Source organism: Cyprinus carpio, chromosome A25, assembly GCF_018340385.1.
Source record: "Cyprinus carpio isolate SPL01 chromosome A25, ASM1834038v1, whole genome shotgun sequence".
NCBI lineage: Eukaryota > Metazoa > Chordata > Actinopteri > Cypriniformes > Cyprinidae > Cyprinus > Cyprinus carpio.
The window spans coordinates 17029810-17052622 of NC_056596.1; the positions used below are offsets into that span (position 1 = coordinate 17029810).

Sequence of the window (22813 nt, forward strand, 5' to 3'; positions counted from 1 at the left end):
ATTTTTCTTTAATGCCAAAAATCATTAGGATATTAAGTAAAGATCATGTTCCATGAAGATATTTTGTACATTTCCTACCGTAAATATATCAAAACTTAATTTCTGATCAGTAATATGCATTGCTAAGAACTTCATTTGAACAACTTAACATATGTGTTTACTTTTAAAACACACTTCAATGCATTTAATTTTACATCTAAAGATAGATAGATAGATAGATAGATAGATAGATAGATAGATAGACAGATAGATAGATAGATAGATAGATAGATAGACAGACAGACAGACAGACAGACAGACAGATAGATAGATAGATAGATAGATAGATAGATAGATAGATAGATAGATAGATAGATAGATAGATAGATAGATAGATAGATAGATAGATGACGGCAGCCACATGTTTAACAGAACTAATGTTGCATTTAAAGCAGCCGCTGGTCTTTGTGGTTCTGAAATTGGTTTATGATTTTCATATCCTGCCACTAATAAGCTGCAGTGAAGGTCAATTGTGTTATTTCTGTGTGCCTCAAAGCGCTGAGGTTTTTCATTCGCCCTCTGGTGGATGAATGCATTATAAACACATCTGATTTCTGAGGTAAACGCAGACTGTGTTTGTTATTAGTGCCGTTTACTCAAACAAGCATCATTACTGTTACTGATATGAACAAACAGAGCATTAAAGAAATAGTTCACCGAAAAAATAAAAATTAGCTGAGATTTTACTCACCCTCAGATCATCAGAGATCAGGATGAGTTTGTTTCTTCATCAGGTTTGGAGAAATGTAGCATTGCATCAGTGTCTCAGCAATGGATGCTCTGCAGTGAATGGGTGCCGTCAGAATGAGAGTCCAAACAGCTGATAAAAACATCACAATAATCCACAAGTAATCCACACCACTCCAGTCCAGCAGTTAACATCTGGAGAAGACAAAAGCTGAAACACATCCAGCATTAAGACATTTTTTAACTAAAATACATAAGAGTTCATAACCCATAATAACACTTCCTCCAGTGAAAAAGTGTTCTGGTGTGAATCAGGAGAGAAATCTGCACAGATCAAGCAGCGTTTAAACGGCTCTAAAACAAATATGTGTCTGGATTTTGATGTGAGAGACAACAGGAGATGCACTTTTCACTGGAGGAAGTTTTATTATGGATTATAGACTCTATGTATTTGAGTTAAAAACATCTTAATGCTGGATGTGTTTCATCTTTTGTCTTCTCCAGATGTTCACTGATGGACTGGAGTGCTGTGGATTACTTGTGGATTATTGTGATGTTTTTATCAGCTGTTTGGACTCTCATTCTGACGGTACCCATTCACTGCAGAGGATCAATCTGTCATGTTTTTCTAATGTAAGTTAATTTCTTTTTGGCACAGATGTGGGCAGACGACATCCTGGCTATCGCATATAACACACTGAGAGCAAACGCCTGCAGACAGTTCTTCCTGGAGAAAGTGTGAGGATCTGTGCTGTCAATTTGAGACTAGCCATGACATGACAAATATTGATTTTTATTCATAATATTCCATATTGTGTCTTCTTTATAGGTATGTCCGCCTCTCATTGCAGACCAACAAAGATGGGAAAATCCCTGTTAAAAAGTAAGAAAAAAAAAGATATTTCAAATAAATGCTGCTCTTTTGAACTTTCTATTCATTAAAGAATCATGAAAAATAAAATGTATCACAGTTTCCACAAAAGTATGACGCAGCACAACTGTTATAATCAACATAATAATAATAATAATAATAATAATAATAATAATAATAATAATAATAATAATAAATGTTTCCTGAGCAGCAAATCAGCATATAAGAATGATTTCAGAAGATCACGTGACACTGAAGACTGGAAAATTCAACTTTGATCACAGAAATAAATTACAGTTTAACAGATATTCACATAGAAAACAGCTGTTTGAAATGATAATAATATTTCACAATTTTTACTATTTTTTTTTATCAAATAAATGCAGCCTTGGTGAGCATAAAAATCTTACCGACCTCAAAATTTTGAATAGAACAGCATTTGGGATGCTAATGTCACTAGGTGTAATGTGCATTGTCGCACATTAAAGTGATACTTAATATTTTATATCTTCTCCTAATGATCTTAATCTTTCGTCTCAGTATCTTTAAGATGTTTCCAGCAGACAAGAAAAGGGTGGAAGCTGCTCTAGTCGCAGCAAATCTCCCGAAAGGAAAGGTGTGTGTGTTTACTTGCTTACATGCTTGTGTATGAGAGTGTTTATGCAGTATTTAACCATGAGTCGTCTTGTGTTGTTAGTTCGACACCATTAAACCCGATGTGTTCACTGAAGCGGCCTTCAAGACCTTCATACTCCATCTGTGTCCCAGACCTGAAATCAATGAAATCTTCACGTCCTTGTGAGTGAACGCACTCCATGTGTTCATTTGATCATTTGATCTGATCTTTGATCAGTGTTTGATTATGACCTCCACAGCACGAAAGGAAAGGGTTTCATGACGAAGGAGATGCTGACCAAGTTTCTGAACGAGAAACAGCGAGATTCCCGTCTCAACGAGGAGCTGTTTCCACTCGTCAGACCCGAACAGGTGAAGAATCTCATCGAGAAATACGAGCCGAGCTCGTCCAACGCCAGCCGCGGTGAGTGTCCCACAGAGATCCGTTTAATGAGCCATTTACAAAAACAAATAAATTCTGAGATGCAGCGTTATTGATTTAATTCATATTCTAAATTAGCTTTAATTTTTATGTTTTCAGTTAATTTTTTTAATGTGCTTTTGTCAGTTTTTTTTTTTTTTTTTTTTTTCTATAGCTTTCATTTTAATTTTGCAATTTTAGTACTTATTTTCTTTCAGTTTCTAGTTTTTGTATTTTTAAGTTTTTAATATATCTTACATTAACATTATTATTCTACATTTATTGTCTTGATCCACTGCCAACAGTTTTTATTTTACACAAAATAAAATAAAAATAAAATAAAATAAAATAAAATAAAATAAAATAAAATAAAATAAAATAAAATAAAATATTATTCTTATGTCTGCTGTCTTGACCCATTGGCAACAGTTTTATTCGTGTTTTAAGCAGAAACATCACTAAATTGTATTACATTTATGCTTAAAATAATTTTCTTCATATTAAAGTAAATTTTAAGAAAATTTATATTATTCCAAAATAAAAATAAAAATGGAAAATTTAAATATAAAAACAAGTTCAGTTATACTAATATAATATAATATTAATAAAAACAATACAGACATTTAAAAACAGAACTAATAAAAATGACATAAGCAACAAATTTAGTAAAACTCTATTTTTTTAATACACAACAAATGTAGTAAAGCTTTAACTTAAATTACAATAAAAATGTAAAATCTAAAAATAAAAACAAGTTGCAAATATTAATAAAACTAAAATATAATGTTAATTACAATGATATAAACTAATAAAAATGACAAAAATACACAAGAAAATTAACACAACTTTTACTTAAAATTAAAATAATTAATAAAATATTAAAATATTAATAAAAAATATATAATATAATATAATAAAAAAAACTAAATAGTCATTTAAAAACATAATAACTAAAAGAAATTACAAAACTACTCTAGTACTTTAGTAAAACTTTAATTTAAAATAAAATAAAAGTTGAAAATCGAAAAATAATGAGTTTATAATATTAATGAAAATGATATAATATAATATAATATAATATAATAAAATAAAATAAAATAAAATAAAATAAAATAATATATAAAAACTATAGATCTGTGAAGTATCAACCTGTAATAAATGTAAAATCAGTCACGTGAGATCAGCTCGGTAAATAACAACAGTGTTTTTGACGTGTGACTGTGTTTGTAAAAGGTTAATTTGAAGTTTTTGCTGCTGCAGGTCAGATTTCTCCAGAAGGGTTGATGTTTTATCTGATGGGATCTGAAACATCAGTGGTGAAACTGGACAAACTGGCCCAGAGTCACGATATGACCCAACCCATCCCACATTACTTCGTCAAATCCTCCCACAACACCTACCTCACAGGTGAGGAGAAAACCCAAGCAGTGACTGAGGATGTTTGTGGATATTTACCTGAAAGCGTGTGTTGTGTGCAGCGGGGCAGCTGACGGGCGTCTCGTCTCCGGAGATGTACCGCCAGTGTCTCCTCGCCGGGTGCCGCTGTCTGGAGCTCGACTGCTGGAAGGGCAAACCTCCGGATGAAGAGCCAATCATCACCCACGGCTTCACCATGACAACCGAGATCCTCTTCAAGGTGGGCTCCTCCAATCAGAGCTCTTGCTGTTATTATGGGATCAAATGGGATCAAAACCTGTGTTGCTGTGGCTCAGTGGTAGAGCGTTGTGTTAGCAGCGCAAAAGGATGTGGGTTCAAATCCCAGGGAACACACATACTGGTAAAAAATGTATAGCATGAATGCACTGTAAGTCGTTACTAAATGTGTAAATGTAAAACCTTAATACTCAGATACTATAAATAGCTGCTTGAAAAAGCATACTTTTAAAATGAGCACTTATTACAGAAATTAAATTCTTTAAAAGAATATACTCAAGTGTGAAGTAGTTAGTTGCAACTAAACTAAAATGCTTTTTTATATGTAATTTTATAATTACTTATATTGTCTTTGAAATAACACTAGGGAGGCTTTGAACTTTATGTAATTTTTATAATTTTATATGTCTTTGAAATTAACAAAACTAATAATAAAATAAAATAAATCAAATTAAATAAAATAAAAAAAAATAAAAAAATACATTTAATTAAATTAATTAAAATACAAAACTAATAATAAAATAAAATAAATCTAATTTGAGTAGATTACATTAAATTAATTACATTAAAAAATAATAATAATATAATAAAATAAAATAAAATAAAATATACAATAAAAAATATTTAAAAAATAAAATAAAAAAATATAAAAAATAAAATAAAATAATGTAAAGTAAAATACAATACACCAAATATTAAATATTAAAAAATAAAAAAATAAAAAATTAAATAAAATTAAATTAAATCAGTTACATGAATAACATAAACTTGTAACATTTTACAAAAAGGTTCCATTTATAAACATTAGTAAAATATATTATTTAACATGAACTGACAGTGAAAACTACTTCTAAAGCATTCATTAATCCTAATCAAAAGCATTAAAACATGATCCTTTAAAATGAACTTTAACATAATCTAATTTGACTTTATTGCAAAGTGCAATTTAATGGCCTTTTATTTCATTAATACTATATTATCTACAGTTTTTTTTAAATATACTTTTAAGATGTGAAGTACACTACAAGTGCGCATTGATTATGATTAAGTGGACTTTTCTTCACAAGGGTAAAGAATGTTCTTTCTTCCTGACAGGATGTGATTGAAGCGATCGCTGAGAGCGCCTTCAAAACATCCAAGTATCCTGTGGTCCTTTCCTTTGAGAACCACGTTGATTCGTAAGACACATCCCTAATATTTAATTGACAAATGAACACATTTTGCTCCTCACGCTGCAGGTTTGATGGTGTGCTATCTGGGATGTGATGTAACTGCGCTCGTGTGTTTGTTTCAGAGTCAAGCAGCAGGAGAAGATGGCCAACTACTGCAGGACGATCTTCGGAGACGCTCTGCTCGTTGACGTGCTGGACAAATATCCCGTGAGTTCAGATGTCGGGTTCAAGCACTTCATATGTCATTAAATAAATCATTAAAAATATTTAATTTGTCACACAGGACTATTTAAAATTGAGTAGTGAGGATGAAAAAAATAAAAAATAAATAATAAATTAAAATAAATGATGAACTGTTACACAAAGTAAAATTAACTTTACATTAAGGTTACATTCGTTTACGTTTAAATTTACATTAGTTAAATATATTGGTTAACATGAGAACCAATAAAAATATTTCTAAAGCATTTGAAATTGATAATGTAATTAAACATAAAATAAAATAATAAAATAAATGGTGTTAGATTAACTAAAAGGATCAGTTTACAGTGAGGTTCCATTTGATAACATTACTTAATATGAACTAAAAATAAAAAATACTTCTAAATAAAAATAAAAAATACCTCTAAAGCATTTAAAATGGACTAGTGGCAAAGTAAATTTGATCAAAAATGATAAATAAAATAAATAGTGACCAATTACATGAACTAATAATACAAATATTTATAAAGCACTTAAAATAGAATAGTGAATATTAAAATTTTTATTTTATTTTATTTTATTTTATTTTATTTTATTTTATTTACCAGTAACACTTTACAGTGAGGCAAATAAAAATAAAAAAAACTAATAAAAAAAATAAAATAAAAAAGTGGCAAAGAAATAAAAATAAAAAATACCTCTAAAGCATTTAAAATGGACTAGTGGCAAAGAAAATGTGATTAAAAATGACAAATAAAATAAACACTGACCAGTTACATGAACTAAAATTAACAATTTGCATTTAAGATCTATTTGTTAATTATATTATTTAATATGAACTAATAATACAAATATTTATAAAGCATTTAAAAAATAAAAAATTAAATTAAATTAAATTAAATTAAATTAAATTAAATTAAATTAAATTAAATTAAATTAAATTAAATTAAATTAAATTAAATTAAATTAAATTAAATTAATAAACCAGTAAAAAATGACATATAATTCTAAATTAACATTAATAATCCAAAATAATTAACAAATAATAATAATTCTAAATTTGAACATTTACTAAAACATAATTAAAATCAAAATTTAATAAAAAATATAAAAATTAAAAGCAAAAGTTGTATTTTTTAAAATATATATGTATTAACAGACCTGAGCTGGCTATGAATGGTTGTTTTTTTAATTAATTTTAACAAAGATTAATAAATACCTTAATAAATATTGCTCATTACTAGTTAATGTTAATGCTTTAACGAACATTAATTAATGAGACCTTATTGTAAAGTGTTACCAATGACCTGTCAGTTGTAATTCGACTTAATATCCGATCTAATCTTCTATGGTTTTGTTTTTAGCTGAAGCCGGGTCATCCGGTGCCGAGTCCGTCTGAGCTGATGGGTAAAATACTGATCAAGAATAAGAAAAGCAGCGCACCTCCCAGCAAACCAGAACAGGCCAAGAAAGCATCCGGTCCAGAGCAAGCAAACGCATCTCCGGACGACTCCGAGTCCAACCAACCCACCGATCCAAACCAACCCGCTCCAACTAACCCAGAGAGCAGCGACCCGCCGCAGGCAACCGGTCAGTTCTTCTGTAAACCAGTCCTCAAACCAGTCTTTCTATTAAGAGTCCAGAGTTTGTGAAGATGATTCAACGGACCGGACAAAAACAAAACCCATTGAAAATAACAGCATTTTGTGTCTAACTGCTCCAGATGACCGTGAAGAACATGATGACCACGATGAACAGGACGAAGAGAAGATGAAGAACTCTGATGAGGTGAACTAGACAGTACATAACTGTGACTTCTGGCCTCTTTTGTCTCTTCTGCTCACCAAGGCTGTGTTTATTTGACCAAAATACAGTAAAAGCTACAAAAATGTTAAATATTATTACAATTCAAAATAGCTGTTTTCTGTGTGAATATGTGTTAGAATGTAATTTATTCCTGCGATCAAACCTGTATTTTCAGCATCATTACTGCAGTCTTCAGTAGGGGTCTAATGCATTTAGAATGATCACAAAATTCAAGATGTGGGGGCAGAAAATGTATATTTATATAATTTCATATATTACACAAAGAGTGCCGTTTTTTTCTCTCCAAAAATCAGCATGATTACAAATCAAGTGAAATAGATTTTTTTTTTTTTACAACAGTTAATCAAGAGACAGTATTGCCTGTTTTTTGACAACAATAATAACTCAGCACTGTTTTAGTCTTTACTGTCACTTCTGGAAACATTTTAATGCATCCTTGCTGAATAAAAGTTTTAATTTCTTTTAAAAAAGCATGTTTTTGAAGAGTAGTGTTTGCTGCCGTGAAACTTTCCATGTAGTAAGCTGCTTTTTATAAGTAATTGTGTGCTGCATGAAGTGTAACGACTTCTCTTGTTGAGTCTCTATTATTTGTCATTTCCTCTCAGGGAACCGCTGGACAGGAAGTGACGGCGTATGAAGAGATGTCAGCTCTGGTCAACTACGTACAGCCCAACAAATTCATCTCTTTTGAGAACGCAGCCAGTGAGTTCACAACCATATGTGTGTGATCAATATATAATAAATGCACCTGAAACCTATTCTTATGCAATATTACACAATAAATATAATGAACTTTTTTGGCAAATGATTCGCATTTAAGCTATAAATTAGCAATTTTAAATGTATAAACCAATAAAATGTAGTGAAATGTTTTAAATTTCATCGTTATGTTTACCTAGTAACACTTTCCAATAGTTTCGTTTGTTAACATTAGTAATAACAATAGCTACCATGAACTACAATGAGCCTTATAGTTTATTAATAATTGTTGATATTAGTTAAAAAATGTTCTTTATTGTTCATGTTAGCATTAATTGATGTTAACACACCATTTGATTTTATTGATTTTTATATTTACATTTTATTTATGTTGTATACATTTCATTAGTTCAAGCTTTAAGGGCTGCAGATTTCTGTCAAAATAAGATTTTAATGGTTTAATGTTTGAAAATGAAGAAATTAAAAAGAAATTAATTTTACAAGTAATGCAAAATAAAATTATTATTATATTATTTTTCTTAAATTATCTTTTTTATTTTACAGTGGAATACTGCAATAGTTTTTTTATTTAGCAATTTTTATATTAGTATTTAATAATAATAATAATGGTAATAATAATAAAAATAATAATAATAATAATAATTGTAATTCACCCAGAAAAAATAAAATCATAATAAAAATTTGATGGTTTAACGTTAACATTTAAAATGAATACATTAAGACAACATATCTATTAATATTGTAATTTGACAGTAAAATTAAATATTTTTTTCTTATATATTTAAATTTCTTATATATATATTTTTTTTTATTTTATAATAATATATTACATTAATAATATTTCTTATTTGTCTTTACTCAGTAAATGTTATATTTTTATTTAACATTATTATTATTTTTAAGAATAATGTTAATAAAAATTAATAATAATAACAATAATATTTTTATTTAATTTTTTTTTATTTGACTTTTATTATAAGACACGAAAAATGTGTTGCATCGTAGGACTGGATCTGCTGTTTTTGCCTTCTGTCCCATATGTTTCATATTGATGATCTGATTCTGTCCAAATCTAGAAAAAAACAAGAGTTTTGTCATCTCTTCCTTCGTGGAAACCAAAGGAGAGAGTCTGATCGCTAAGAACGCTGTGGACTGGGTGGAGTATCCTTTACTTCTGACATGCACTCTCACTTAGATTCAGATTCAGTGTTTTCTGCTGTTTGGATGTCAGTGCTTTCCTAAACTGATGTGTGTAGATATAATAAGAGGCAGATGAGTCGCATCTACCCTAAAGGAACCCGTGTGGACTCTTCTAACTACAGTCCTCAGCCCTTCTGGACCGCCGGCTGCCAGTTTGTGGCGCTCAACTACCAGACTATGGGTGAGAGGCTTATGTTGGGTCAAATCACAGCAAACCTACGGCAGCTAATACAGTAATTAAATTATATAGATGTAAAATTAAAATAAATAATTTCATAATATTAATTATTTTAAATAAAATTATAAAAAATAACATTCTGTAATATATATATATTTTTTGTTTGTTTTTTTATATAAATGTTTGTTTTTGAAGGTTTTTGTCAATAAGTTATTTGTTTATTTAAAAATACGCAAGAATGTCATTACATTAACTAAGCGTTTGTCAAATTGTGGTTCATGAGTTGATATGAATTAATATTTAATTAAATGCTAAGAGTGTAAAAAGTTCAAAAGTAAAAAAAAAATTTAATAAAAAAAATAAAAAAAGAAGAAATAGAAAACAGTAAAAAGAAAAAAAAGATTATTTTGTAATTATTTTTTATTTATTTTTTTTCCACATTTTTTGTAAATTATTGCAGATTTTGTCCATAAATTATTTAATTTAAAAACAAGAATGTCATTACATTTAGCGCTGGGTTTCCCAAAGCTAATAATAAATTAAATCATAAAAATACAAAATTATAAAAAAGGTCACAAAATAAAACATTTAATTTAAAAAAAAAATAAAAAAAAAAATGTAATTATTTTTTCTTTTTTGCAGGTTTTTGACCATAAATTACTTGTTTATTAAAAAATGTCATTATAAATGCCATTTATTAATCATAAAAAATGTAAAATTAAAATAAACAATTATAAACAATTTTAAAATAAAACATATCAACCAAAATAAAAACAATCAAAATGAAATACTTCCTAATAAATATATATATATATATATATAGATATATATATATATATATATATATATATATATATATATATATATATATATACTATATAATAATAATTATTAGATTATTATTATTATTATTAAAATTATCAAAAAGGAGTTCAGTCAATGAAAAATGTAAGAATCAATTAGCAAATTTAATCATCCTTTTCATTAACCATAATAGTGGAAGTTTGTTAACAAAAATTTTACTAACATAATTTGATGTATGAAGTTTGTTCTCTTCAAGCATCCTAGCTGAATGTGCATTTTAAAAAGCACCACACCGGCTCTTGATGTTCTTGATCTGCTGTCTCTGTGTCTGTGGGTTTAATGGTATGATGTGTATTTGATGCTGTAGACTTCCCCATGCAGCTGAACATGGCTCTGTTTGAGTTTAACGGCAGGACGGGTTACCTCCTCAAACACGACGTGGTCCGTCGCAGCGACAAGAAGTTCGATCCCTTCACCGACAGGATTGACACCATCATCGCCAGCACTCTCACCATAAAAACAATTCATAAACAATTCATTTCTTATATAGAAAAAACACAATTTGACATTTTCCATTTCCACAAATTCTTTATGTGCAATCTTTTCACTATCAGTGAATGTCTTTATGTCTCTTTGAACTCGTCTTTCTTGACTTGTAAATGTGTCTGTGAACTGTATCCTGTGTTCAGATTTACTCCGGTCAGTTCCTGTCGGAAAAGCACGTGAAAACCGGAGTGGAGGTCGAGCTCATCGGTCTGCCCAAAGACCCCAAACGCAAATACCGCACCAAATGGAGCACGACGCCCAACGGCATCAACCCCGAGTGGAACGAGGAGCCTTTCGTCTTTGAGAAGGTCAGACCCCGCGGCTCTCGTATCATTCATGACTCATTCATTCATTGAGCCGCTCGGAGGCTGACGTCTGTGTGATGTTGAGCAGATCTTGCTGCCGGAGATGGCTTACCTCAGACTCGTGGTTCAGGAGGAAGGAGGCAAGTTCTTAGGTCACCGAATCATTCCACTGGACGCTATGCAGACCGGTGAGACCAGCACTCCCTCGTCAACAACAAGTGCACCTTAACATGCTTCTATAAAGTATACTTACTACACAAATACTATACTTTAAAAGAATATTTTTCTGTGATTTAAATGTCATTTCAAAAACCTGTATGCATATTATTTGCAATTGATTTAAATGTATTATAGTTTACATTTATATTAAATGCAACTTAAGAGTGATTTTTACTTTAATGCATCTTTAAGTGCACTTTCACAATTACATCTATTGTGTCTTTTGAAACATGGTTAAAGTGTATCGCTAATAAGCAATTCAAGTAAACTAAAATATGCTTTCATGCTGATTACATTAACAGCATTATAAAATTAAATATATATATAATTATCTTTTTTTGTAATATTTTACAATAAGGTTTCATTTGGTAACATTAGTTAACTACTGAATGTTAGTTAACCAATGAAAAATAGTTCATTAATCTCAGTTTATATTAATTTTAACATTTACAAATACATTATAAAAAAATAAAATAAAAAAAGTTTTATCTGTCATTATGAAGTAATGGACCTGAGCTAACATGGACTAACAATGAACAGTTTAATTAACACAAACAAAAATTAATAAATGCTGTAAAAATGTATTGCACATTGTTAGTTAATATTAGTTCATGCATTAATTAATATTAACCAATGGACCTTGTTGTAAAGTATAACCCATTTTTTCTAATAATGAAGTTGCAATTTAGAATTTCAACTAAGTGTTTTTTAAGTAAACAAACTATAATGTATTTTTAATGAGTAGTCTGGCTAAAATTAAATGTAACTGAATTTAAATCAATTTTGTTATAACGATTTTAATGGGTCTTAATTTAGAATTAATATTCAAACATTTAACCTGTGTTAAATTCAATTTACCAGTGTAGTTTACAACACTATATACATTAATTTAATTTAATTTAATTTAATTTAATTTAATTTAATTTAATTTAATTTAATTTAATTTAATTTAATTTAATTTTGCCAAATTTAATTTAATTTAATTTAATTTAATTTAATTTAATTTAATTTAATTTTGCCAAATTTAGTACACTCCGATTTTATTTTTTTTAAAATAGACTTTTTCTGAAGTGCACAGTAGTAATAAACATGCTTTTTAACAACATCTACAGCTAATTTAATCTTCATTTACAAATATTTTATCATCTTTAATAATGCATTTTATGTTAAATTGTCACATTTATATTTCAGGTTCTCGGAAGTGAGGAAATATTACTGTCAAGAAAATAACTGTTTATCGTGTACTGACCAACACCAAATGTATTACAGACAATCTTTAAACCAGGTTGCACTGGAGTATACTGTACAGTATGAGCAAGTGTACTGAAATGTAGTAGAAAAATACATTTAAATATTTTACATGTGCTTTAGTATGTTAGTCAATACATCAACATAAGTACATTTCTTTAAAGTATGACAAAAACATAATGCATGTTTAAGTATAACACATAACAAAGTGCATTTTAAAAAGTGCACTGAAGAAGCATAGTGATGAAAGTGTACTCTCTCTGAGTAATATGATCAAGTTTAACAGGTTTGTCAAATGCTGTGGTGGTTTGCAGGTTTCCAGCACATCTGTCTGCGCAGCGAGAGCAACATGCCGCTCACGCTGCCGTCTGTGTTCGTGCACATCGAGGTGAAGGACTACATCCCCGCTGCATTCGCTGGTACTGACCTACAAGCCTACTGTACCCTCCTTTTACTGGACGCAACATCAAATAACCACTCAATGATTGTTTTTCTGTTAGATTTCTCGGATGCACTCTTCAATCCAGTGAAGACTTCAAAGCCGCCGAAGACTGAGGTGGAGTTAAACACACAGATAATGAGAGATGCATGTTCAAGTGCTCTTGACAGACATTAGTGCACTACTGAGTGCAAGCGGTTTCTTTAGACTGACCTGCAATGTAAAAACATGCAGAGTCTCTTAAAAAAGAGAAGTAAATTAACCCAGAATATAAACCGCTGCATTTTTTTTATTTATTTTTTTATTTATTTATTGTATAAAAACCGTGGTTATTATAGTTAACTTATACTAAAACCATAAAAAAATAAAATAAACATTAACTGAAACAAAATACAAAAAAACGTATTTTATTTCAGCTAGATGACAAGGCGACATATTTTTTTATTTAGTTTAATTTGATGTACTAAAAGCCAAAACTGAAATATAATTAATAGAATAAAAAAAAAATTACTTAATCTTTAAATTTAAAGTAAGAAAACAAAATATAAAAATACAAGCTAATTCAAAATATAGAAAAAAAAAAAACAAAACAAAAAACAACAACAACTATTTGTTACTAAAAAAATTTAAAACTAAAACTAAAAAAAAAAAAAAATTAAAACTAAAAATAAACTAAAAAAAAATAAAAAAAAACTTAAAAAAAAAATAAATATAAAAAAATATATTTTATTTGAACTAGTTGTCAAGGAAACAATTTTCATTTCATTCAATGTTAAATTAATAATCTGCTAAAAAATAACTAAAACTAAAGTGGAAATAAAATGTATAAAAAATATATAGACTTTTTTAAAAAAAATAAAAGAAATGATAAAAACACAGAACAAATTTACTACTGCTCTAAAGAACACACACACACACACACACACACACACACACACACACATATATATATATATTAAAATAATATAACTGCTGTTGACCAATACAATCGATTTGATTCATAGATGTGCTAGTTTCATATCTCTTGTTTAAATTCGAATCTAATATTTCATGCACATTTATTTACTTATTTGATAAGTAGCCTTGTAATACGTGTGATATTGTACAATCATTATTGCAAAATAACTAAATATACGAAATGTCCTCTGCTTAGTGTGAGGCTCCCGTCTGTCCATAAATTGCCTCGTGCATAACTGTGTCATTTACGGCTTTTATAAATTCAGAAAGATGAAACACAGATCTCACTGTAATCTCTGTTCCAGAGTTTAACATACGTGTGTGAATATGAGTTACCTGTCACTGACGGAGCACAGACGGTGGCCACTCCTGCACCTGCCGCAGGTAAATAACACGCATGTGAAGGACATGGTGTGTGTTTCTTTAACAAATCGTGGTACTCTATTTAGACTGTATGTGAATACTAATAAATATCAACTTATTATCAATTTTACTGCACTGATACAACAAAACTATAAAAAAACTATATAATTTTATAAAAAAAGTATTTGTATATCATAAATGTAAATTTAATATAAATTTAAAAATTTTACTACTTAAAATTATAATTAATTCATATTAATTTTATTACTTAAACTTATTTTATTTCATTTAGTTTTTGTGTTTTTAGTATTTTTTATGTCTAAGTATTTTTTATTATTATTATAAATTTTCCATTTAGTTTTGGCTATAGTATATTAATAACCCTGGTTTGTCAGTGTTATGTTAGTATTATTTATATACTAATATAGTTTTTATTAATATTTTGAATTAGCTTTTTTTTGTATTTTCACTTTTTAGTAATTTTTATATGCTTTGCCCATTTTTATTTTTAGTATTTTTATTATGTGCTTTTATCATTTTTATTATTATTATTTTTAATGTAGCTGAATAACACTATTGTCTTCTATAGAGCTACACCTGAAACAAAATATATTAAACTTTGTTGAAATTATTTCATAATTTATGTTTTTTTTAGGGCTGTTAAATGATTAATCATGATTAATCACATCCAAAATAAAAGTTTTGTTTACATAATATATGTATGTGTACAGGGTATATTTATTATGTATATAATACACATATATATAAATACACACACATAAATTATATATTTAGAAAATATTTACATGTATATACATTTATATATTTATATTCTTATATTTTATATTATATATAAATATATTTAATATATAAACATAACATATTCTTCTTAAATATATACATGCATGTGTGTGTATTTATATATACATAATAAATATACACAGTATACACACACATATTATGTAAACAAAACTTTTATTTTGGATGTGATTAATCATGATTAATCATTTGACAGCCCTAGTTTTTTTGCACCATTAACACTTTGACTGCTTGGAAACAGTCGATAATGTATAAAGTGCTGTGACTCGACTTATAATAAAAATACTACATATTTTGGTATCAAACATATTAAGTATCGTGATTTTTGCATCTGATACCATCACTGTACTGATTTGTCATATTTATTTATTTATTTATTTATGTGAAATGGATGATAATTTATATCTGTCTGTATTTTCAGAAACAAAGGCTGCAGAAGAAGCTCCAGCAGAGGGCGACGCTGCACCTCCGGCCGAACAGACTCCGGCTCCAGAACCAGCCAAACTAGAGGAAAAACCAGAACCTGAACCCAAACCAGAGGAAAAACCAGAACCTGAGCCCAAACCAGAGGAAAAACCAGAACCAGAACCTGAACCTGAACCAAAACCAGAAGAAAAACCAGAACCTGAACCAAAACCAGAGGAAAAACCAGAACCTGAGCCCAAACCAGAGGAAAAAACAGAACCTGAAGCCAAACCAGAACCTGAACCAAAACCAGAGGAAAAACCAGACCCTGAACCAAAAGCAGAAGAAAATTCAGAAGCTGCTGCAGCTGCAGATGCTGTCGTCACGGAGACCAAAGAATCCACTGAGGAAACCCCATCTGATCCATCAGGTGACCTGCATGTGTCACATGATTCGATGATACATTTAAATGATACATTGTAAAGTCATCACACTGACTCGCTACATTGGTTGTTACATTATTAGGGTGATAGTTTGGATATTACTGTAGTAACCACCAAAATGCAGCGACACTACAATTTAACTAAATAATAATAAATGTATAATTATTAAATAGAATATTTATGTTAAAAATCCATTTTTTAAACAATCATTTTTTCGCACACACACACACACACACACACACACACACATATACTGTATATATATATATATATATATATAGCATCGATTTTTGCTATGAAAATAGCTGGATAAGCTGGCATGGTGTTTACAAAAACACAGTAAACTCTGTAATAATGAGAATTGTGTCTGAATAAGATCTGTTATTGGTTGTATTAACGTTCAGGGGGTTTATTTTCAGATCCCACCACTGTGACCTGTGAAGAACTGCAGCAGCACAAGAACTTCCTGAAAGTCGCCAAGAAACAGGAGAAAGACCTGAAAGACATGGAGAAGAAGTTTCAGAAGAAACGAGAAGAACTGGTTCAGAAATACAGCGACCAGTTCAAAGCCTTGAAGAAGAAGAGCACGGGCAAGAAGTAAATACAGACTGAGCACACTCTCTTATAGGCAGTGTTATTTTATACTGTTGCAGTATTTTCAAATTCCGTATATTTTTCCAATTTAGTTTATTTTTATTTATAATTATTTTAGCTTTTTCTCTGCTGAGAAGCAAACTGCGCAAAATAAGACTTTTTCAGATAATATATCTTCCATTAACATTATGTTTTTATTTTAGTTGAAGTTTTAAGTAATTTTATGTATGTGTCATTTTTATTTAAATTAAATTTAAAAAAAAATAATTTTTTTTCATTTTTATATTAAAATTTAAGTTTTTCATTTAATTAAAAATTTTAGTACTTTTAGTTGTCAAGACAGAATTTCTCATTTACTTTTTTCTTTTCTTTTTTGAAGTTTTTCATCTAATACATACTTTTCATTTCAGCTTTATTTCAATTAAAGAAAACTATTTTTTAACAATTTCGGTTTTAGTAAACAATATATATACTGGTGATTGGCTCTTTCTTATGGAATTCCAAACCTGACAAAATTATAAATACATAAATAGGATAAATAAATATACAAAGAAATGTAAAAATAAAAAAAATAATTAAATAATTAAATATACAAAGAAAAGAAAAAAATATTTATAGTTTTCATTTATTTTTTTTCCCTCATATTTATATATATATATATATATATCTATATATATATATATATATATATATATATATATATATAACTATATATATACATACACACATTTATTTGTTTCCACTTTTATTATTTCTTTTTTTTTCTTTTATTTATTTATTTATTTATTTATTTATTTATTTATATATACACGTTTATTTGTTTCCACTTTTATTTTTACCACATTTATTATTTTTTTTTCTTTTATTTATTTATTTATTTATATATATGTTTATTTGTTTCCACTTTTATTTTTACCACATTTAATTATTTTTTTCTTTCTTTCTCTTATTTATTTATTTATATGTTTATTTGTTTCCACTTTGATTTATTTCCACATAAATGTGGAAATAAATAAATGTGGAAAAAAATATATATAAGGAAACAAAAGTAAAAAAAAAAATGTTTTCCTTTCTTTGTATATTTATCAATACATTTATTTATTTAGTTTTGCTTTTTTACATTTCTTTGTATATTTATCCTATTTATTTATTTCTAATTTTGTCAGGTTTCGAATTCCATAGGTTCTGTCTTAGATCAGTGGTGATCTTCATTAAACTTGTAAAGAGTTTGGTGTGCATCCATGTTTAGCTCTCTAGAGTCAGGAAACACTTCCGTTAAACTTTAATGTTTTGTGTTTTTGTCCCGTGAGGTGTGTGTTGTGTGTTGATCTCTGGTTAAGTGATTGTGTTTGTTCCCATGTGATTGTCAGGTCTGGAGATGATCCAGGTGACCAGATTAATGAACTCAAGCAGAAGCTGAAGTCGGAGCTCAGGGCTCTGCTGGTGGAGCAACACGATCAAATCAAGAAGAAGAAAGAACAAAACAACACTGAGGTGAAGTCACACACACTATTACTGTACAGTGTAGCTAAAGGTTGTTTTAAGAGTCACACTGTGAGACTGTGACCTAAATGAGACTCAGAACTCCAGCAGAGCCTGAGCTTCATCACAAAGACAATTCATCAGCCGTCAGAGAGTGTACAATTAAAGAAATCTGCAAGTTTTGTATCAGAAATCATCCACATACACACATAGTATAAATCTGCTAGCAAACTTTTTAATAAAGCACATGAATGTCTCTCTCATCAAAACATGATTGGCATGAAGGGTTTTACTGGCTTATGCCAAACAAACACAATAATCACACAGTGATCACAGTTTTTGTGTTACATTATATAATATAAACAACAATAATAATACTAGTAATCATCATTATTATTTTTGTTTTATTTTTATTTTTTTATTTCAGCCATACTGAGCATTTTAATTAGCCAATTATTATTATTCTTTTATTTAAATGTTTTTAATGAATTCTTGTTCTAAGAATTTCAGTTAGATTATTATTATTATTATTATTATATGAATTCTTTTTTGTTTCACCTAGACTGAGCGTTTCAATTTACAAATTGCTATTATTATTATTTAATTCTTGATTGATTTCAGCCATAATGAATATTCTAATTCTAATATTTATTTATTTTATTTTAATATTATTTTATTAATTTATTTGATGAATTCTTGTTTGATTTTGGCCGTACTGAGCATTTCAATGAGCCAAACATCTTCTCAGTCCTGCACTGTTCCCGCTGGCCGTGAGCCAGGACTCTCTCAGGTATTGATTACCCATCAGCACTCCGCTGCTCTGTGCAGTCAGTTGATCTGCATAGGTCAGGGGTCAATCATGTCCCGTACTGGAAGAGTAAACCTGACCGGACCCATGACACCCTCTTACACTCATATTGACCAGAGTCACCTCTGATTGGATCTGTGCTCAGGCTCAGAGAAAAGACAACAGACTCCTCAGGGCTCGACAATAGGGACTGCCCGGATGCTGCATCGTAACGAAAGTTTATCATTTGCACGTTTGTGAAGAATATGCATTATTATTTTACATTTGATTATTAAATTCTGTACCTGAACACTATTAGGGTAGAAGTTATCGAAATTGGAATCAAGAGTTTTGGAAACAACCTAAAAACCACATAGTAACACTCTAAAACACACAGAAACCACATAGCAACACTATAAAACACTCAAAAAACAAAAAAAACAAACACAGAACAACACAGAAAATGCACGGCAACACTCTAAAACACTCGAAATAACCTAGCAACTGCACAGCAACACTCTAAAATACTCAAAATAACCTAGCAACCGCAAAGCAACACTCTAAAACACTCGAAATAACCTAGCAACCGCACAGCAACACTCTAAAATACTCAAAATAACCTAGCAACCGCACAGCAACACTCTAAAACACTCAAAATAACCTAGCAACCGCAAAGCAACACTCTAAAACACTCAAAATAACCTAGCAACCGCACAGCAACACTCTAAAATACTCAAAATAACCTAGCAACCGCAAAGCAACACTCTAAAACACTCGAAATTAACCTAGCAACGCGCTACAGCAAACACTCTAAAATACTCAAAATAACCTAAGCAACCGCAACAGCAACACTCTAAAAACACTCAAAATAACCTAGCAACCGCAAAACGCAACACTCTAAAACACTCGAAAATAACCTAGCAAACCGCACAGCAAACACTCTAAAATACTCAAAATAACCTAGCAACCACAGTACAGGCAACACACTAAAAATACTCAAAATAACCTAGCAACGCACAGCAACACTCTAAAACACTCAAAATAACCTAGCAACTGCAAAGCAACACCTCTAAAAAATACTCAAATAACCTAGCAACCGCACAGCAAACACTCTAAAAACACTCAGAACAGTACAAAAAAACGCACAGCAACACTCTAAAACACTCAAAATAACCTAGCAACTGCAAAGCAACACTCTAAAATACTCAAAATAACCTAGCAACCGCACAGCAACACTCTAAAACACTCAGAACAGTACAAAAACCGCACAGCAACACTCTAAAACACTCAAAGTAACCTAGCAACCGCATAGCAACACTCTAAAATACTCAAAATAACCTAGCAACTGCAAAGCAACACTCTAAAACACTCAAAATAACCTAGCAACCGCAAAGCAACACTAAAAAACACTAAAAAAAACATAAAAAACAAAGCAATACTCTAAAACACTCAAAGTAACCTAGCAAATCCGCAAAGCAACACTCTAAAACATTCGAAATAACCTAGCAACCGCAAAGCAACACTCTAAAACACTCAAAGTAACCTAGCAACTGCATAGCAAAACTCTAAAACACTCAAAGTAACCTAGCAACTGCAAAGCAACACTCTAAAACACTCAAAGTAACCTAGCAAATGCAAAGCAACACTCTAAAACACTCAAAATCCATAGCAACCGCAACAGCAACACTCTAAAACACTCAAAATAACCTAGCAACCGCAAAGCAACACTCTAAAACATTCGAAATAACCTAGCAACCGCAAAGCAACACTCTAAAACATTCGAAATAACCTAGAGGACAACCGCAAAGCAACACTCCCTAACAATCACTCAAAGTAACCTAGCAACTGCATAGCAAAACTCTAAAACACTCAAAGTAACCTAGCAACCGCAAAGCAACACTCTAAAACACTCAAAGTAACCTAGCAAATGCAAAGCAACACCTAAAACCACTCAAAATAAACCTAGCAACCGCAAAAGCAACACTCTAAAAACACTCAAAATAACCTAGCAAACCGCAAAGCAACACTCTAAAACATTCGAAATAACCTAGCAAAACCGCAAGCAACACTCTAAACATTCGCGCAAAAACGAAATAACCTAGCAACCGCAAAGCAACACTCTAAAACACTCAAAATAACCTAGCAACCGCAAAGCAACACTCTAAAACATTCGAAATAACCTAGCAACCGCAAAGCAACACTCTAAAACATTCGAAATAACCTAGCAACCGCAAAGCAACACTCTAAAACACTCAAACGCAAAGCAAGCAACCCGCACAAGCAACACTCTAAAACATTCGAAATAACCTAGCAACCACAAGCAACACTCTAAAACACTCAAAGTAACCTAGCAAATGCAAAGCAACACTCTAAAACACTCAAAATAACCTAGCAACCGCAAAGCAACACTCTAACTAGAAACTGCATAGCAACACTCTAAAACATTCAAAACAATAAAAAAAACACATAGTAACAAAACAATAAAAAAAACACATAGTAACCGAAATAACCTAGCAACCGCAAAGCAACACTCTAAAAACACTCAAAGTAACCTAGCAACTGCATAGCAAAACTCTACTAAACACCTCAAACTTTAAACACACACAAAAGCAACACTCTAAAACACTCAGAATAACCTAGCAACTGCATAGCAACACTCAGAATAATGTACCAACTGCATAGCAACACTTTAAACACTCAGAATAACCTACAAACAGCATAGCAACCACATACTAACACTCTACAATACTCAGAACAAGTTAGCAACATTCTGAAACATTTAGAACACCATAGAACAAAGTTGCATAGCAACACTTTAAACCACTCAAAATAACCAAGCAACTGCATAGCAACCATCTAAAACCACTCAAACAACTTAAGACACTCAGAATAACCTAGCAACCATATAGCCACCCTCTAAAAACATGAATGATTTTTTTACTAAGTGATCAGATGCATCATTTTCACCTGCTAAACCAGAAAGCAGGTGCTAGATATTTCTTTCTTCGAAGTCGCAGGAAGTGCATGTATTAATTTCCTCTGTGTGGCAGCGCAGCAGATCTCGGAGCGGCTCCGAAGGCCAGCTGGTGCGTTCTGTTCTGATATGTGTAAGTGACACTTCCTGTGTTCTCTCCTGTATTTCCTGTGTGACAGCGTATGACCAAACTCCTGGAAATGGCCACAGAGAAGCATGTGTGTGTGTTTGTGTGTGTGTTGATCAGGTGTGTGTGTGTGTGTGTGTGTGTGTGTGTGTGTGTGTGTGTGTGTGTGTGTGTGTGTGTGTGTGTGTGTGTGTGTGGTGTGTGTGTGTGGTGTGTGTGTGTGTGTGTGTGTGTGTGTGTGTGTGTTTCTTGAACTTTGAAATGAGAGAAATACAAAAGAAAATGCAAGAAAGAACGAGCATAAGATGAATCACTGAGTGCAGCTTTGAGCTAATGCATCAGAGAGCTGTGTGTGTGAGTGTGTTTTGTCTTGGGATTTATAATGAGGTTTCACGTCTAACAAAACCAGATGACCTTTTCTACATGGAGCACAGTTTGTTTGTTAATTATTATTGTTCGGAGAGCAAAAGCAGAGTAAATGAGCAGCGTGAGCATGAGTGGGACCCAATGAGCTCAACCTCATAATGAAATAAAACAGCTCGTATGAGAACATCTGGCATGATGGGATTTAAATCTATTAAAATTAACCAAATAAAATAAAAGGTATATACTGTAATATTCATGATATCTCTCACATCTCTCACCCTCACAATCTGTATTTATTTCCCAATAGAAAAAACAAAAATAAGAATACAAGTAATAATTTTCTTTAATATT

At 30.4% G+C, this 22813-nt stretch overlaps 1 protein-coding gene across 1 annotated transcript in view; it reads left to right on the top strand.

Annotated features, from left to right (window-relative positions):
- The window catches only part of LOC109071174 (phospholipase C, beta 2), a 33086-nt gene that overhangs the window by 4270 nt on the left and 6003 nt on the right, over positions 1 to 22813 (top strand). Inside the window, exons 5-28 of the mRNA XM_042715936.1 lie at positions 1385 to 1464; positions 1556 to 1609; positions 2138 to 2213; positions 2295 to 2395; positions 2473 to 2636; positions 3894 to 4040; positions 4112 to 4269; positions 5382 to 5464; positions 5581 to 5665; positions 7024 to 7249; positions 7383 to 7447; positions 8092 to 8188; positions 9283 to 9367; positions 9463 to 9587; positions 10756 to 10905; positions 11076 to 11242; positions 11328 to 11427; positions 13021 to 13125; positions 13207 to 13262; positions 14408 to 14486; positions 15706 to 16119; positions 16552 to 16729; positions 18097 to 18220; positions 22149 to 22183. Of these exons, the coding sequence (XP_042571870.1) occupies positions 1385 to 1464; positions 1556 to 1609; positions 2138 to 2213; positions 2295 to 2395; positions 2473 to 2636; positions 3894 to 4040; positions 4112 to 4269; positions 5382 to 5464; positions 5581 to 5665; positions 7024 to 7249; positions 7383 to 7447; positions 8092 to 8188; positions 9283 to 9367; positions 9463 to 9587; positions 10756 to 10905; positions 11076 to 11242; positions 11328 to 11427; positions 13021 to 13125; positions 13207 to 13262; positions 14408 to 14486; positions 15706 to 16119; positions 16552 to 16729; positions 18097 to 18220; positions 22149 to 22183 (2954 nt within the window). The remainder of the gene's footprint in view (positions 1 to 1384; positions 1465 to 1555; positions 1610 to 2137; positions 2214 to 2294; positions 2396 to 2472; positions 2637 to 3893; positions 4041 to 4111; positions 4270 to 5381; positions 5465 to 5580; positions 5666 to 7023; positions 7250 to 7382; positions 7448 to 8091; positions 8189 to 9282; positions 9368 to 9462; positions 9588 to 10755; positions 10906 to 11075; positions 11243 to 11327; positions 11428 to 13020; positions 13126 to 13206; positions 13263 to 14407; positions 14487 to 15705; positions 16120 to 16551; positions 16730 to 18096; positions 18221 to 22148; positions 22184 to 22813) is intronic.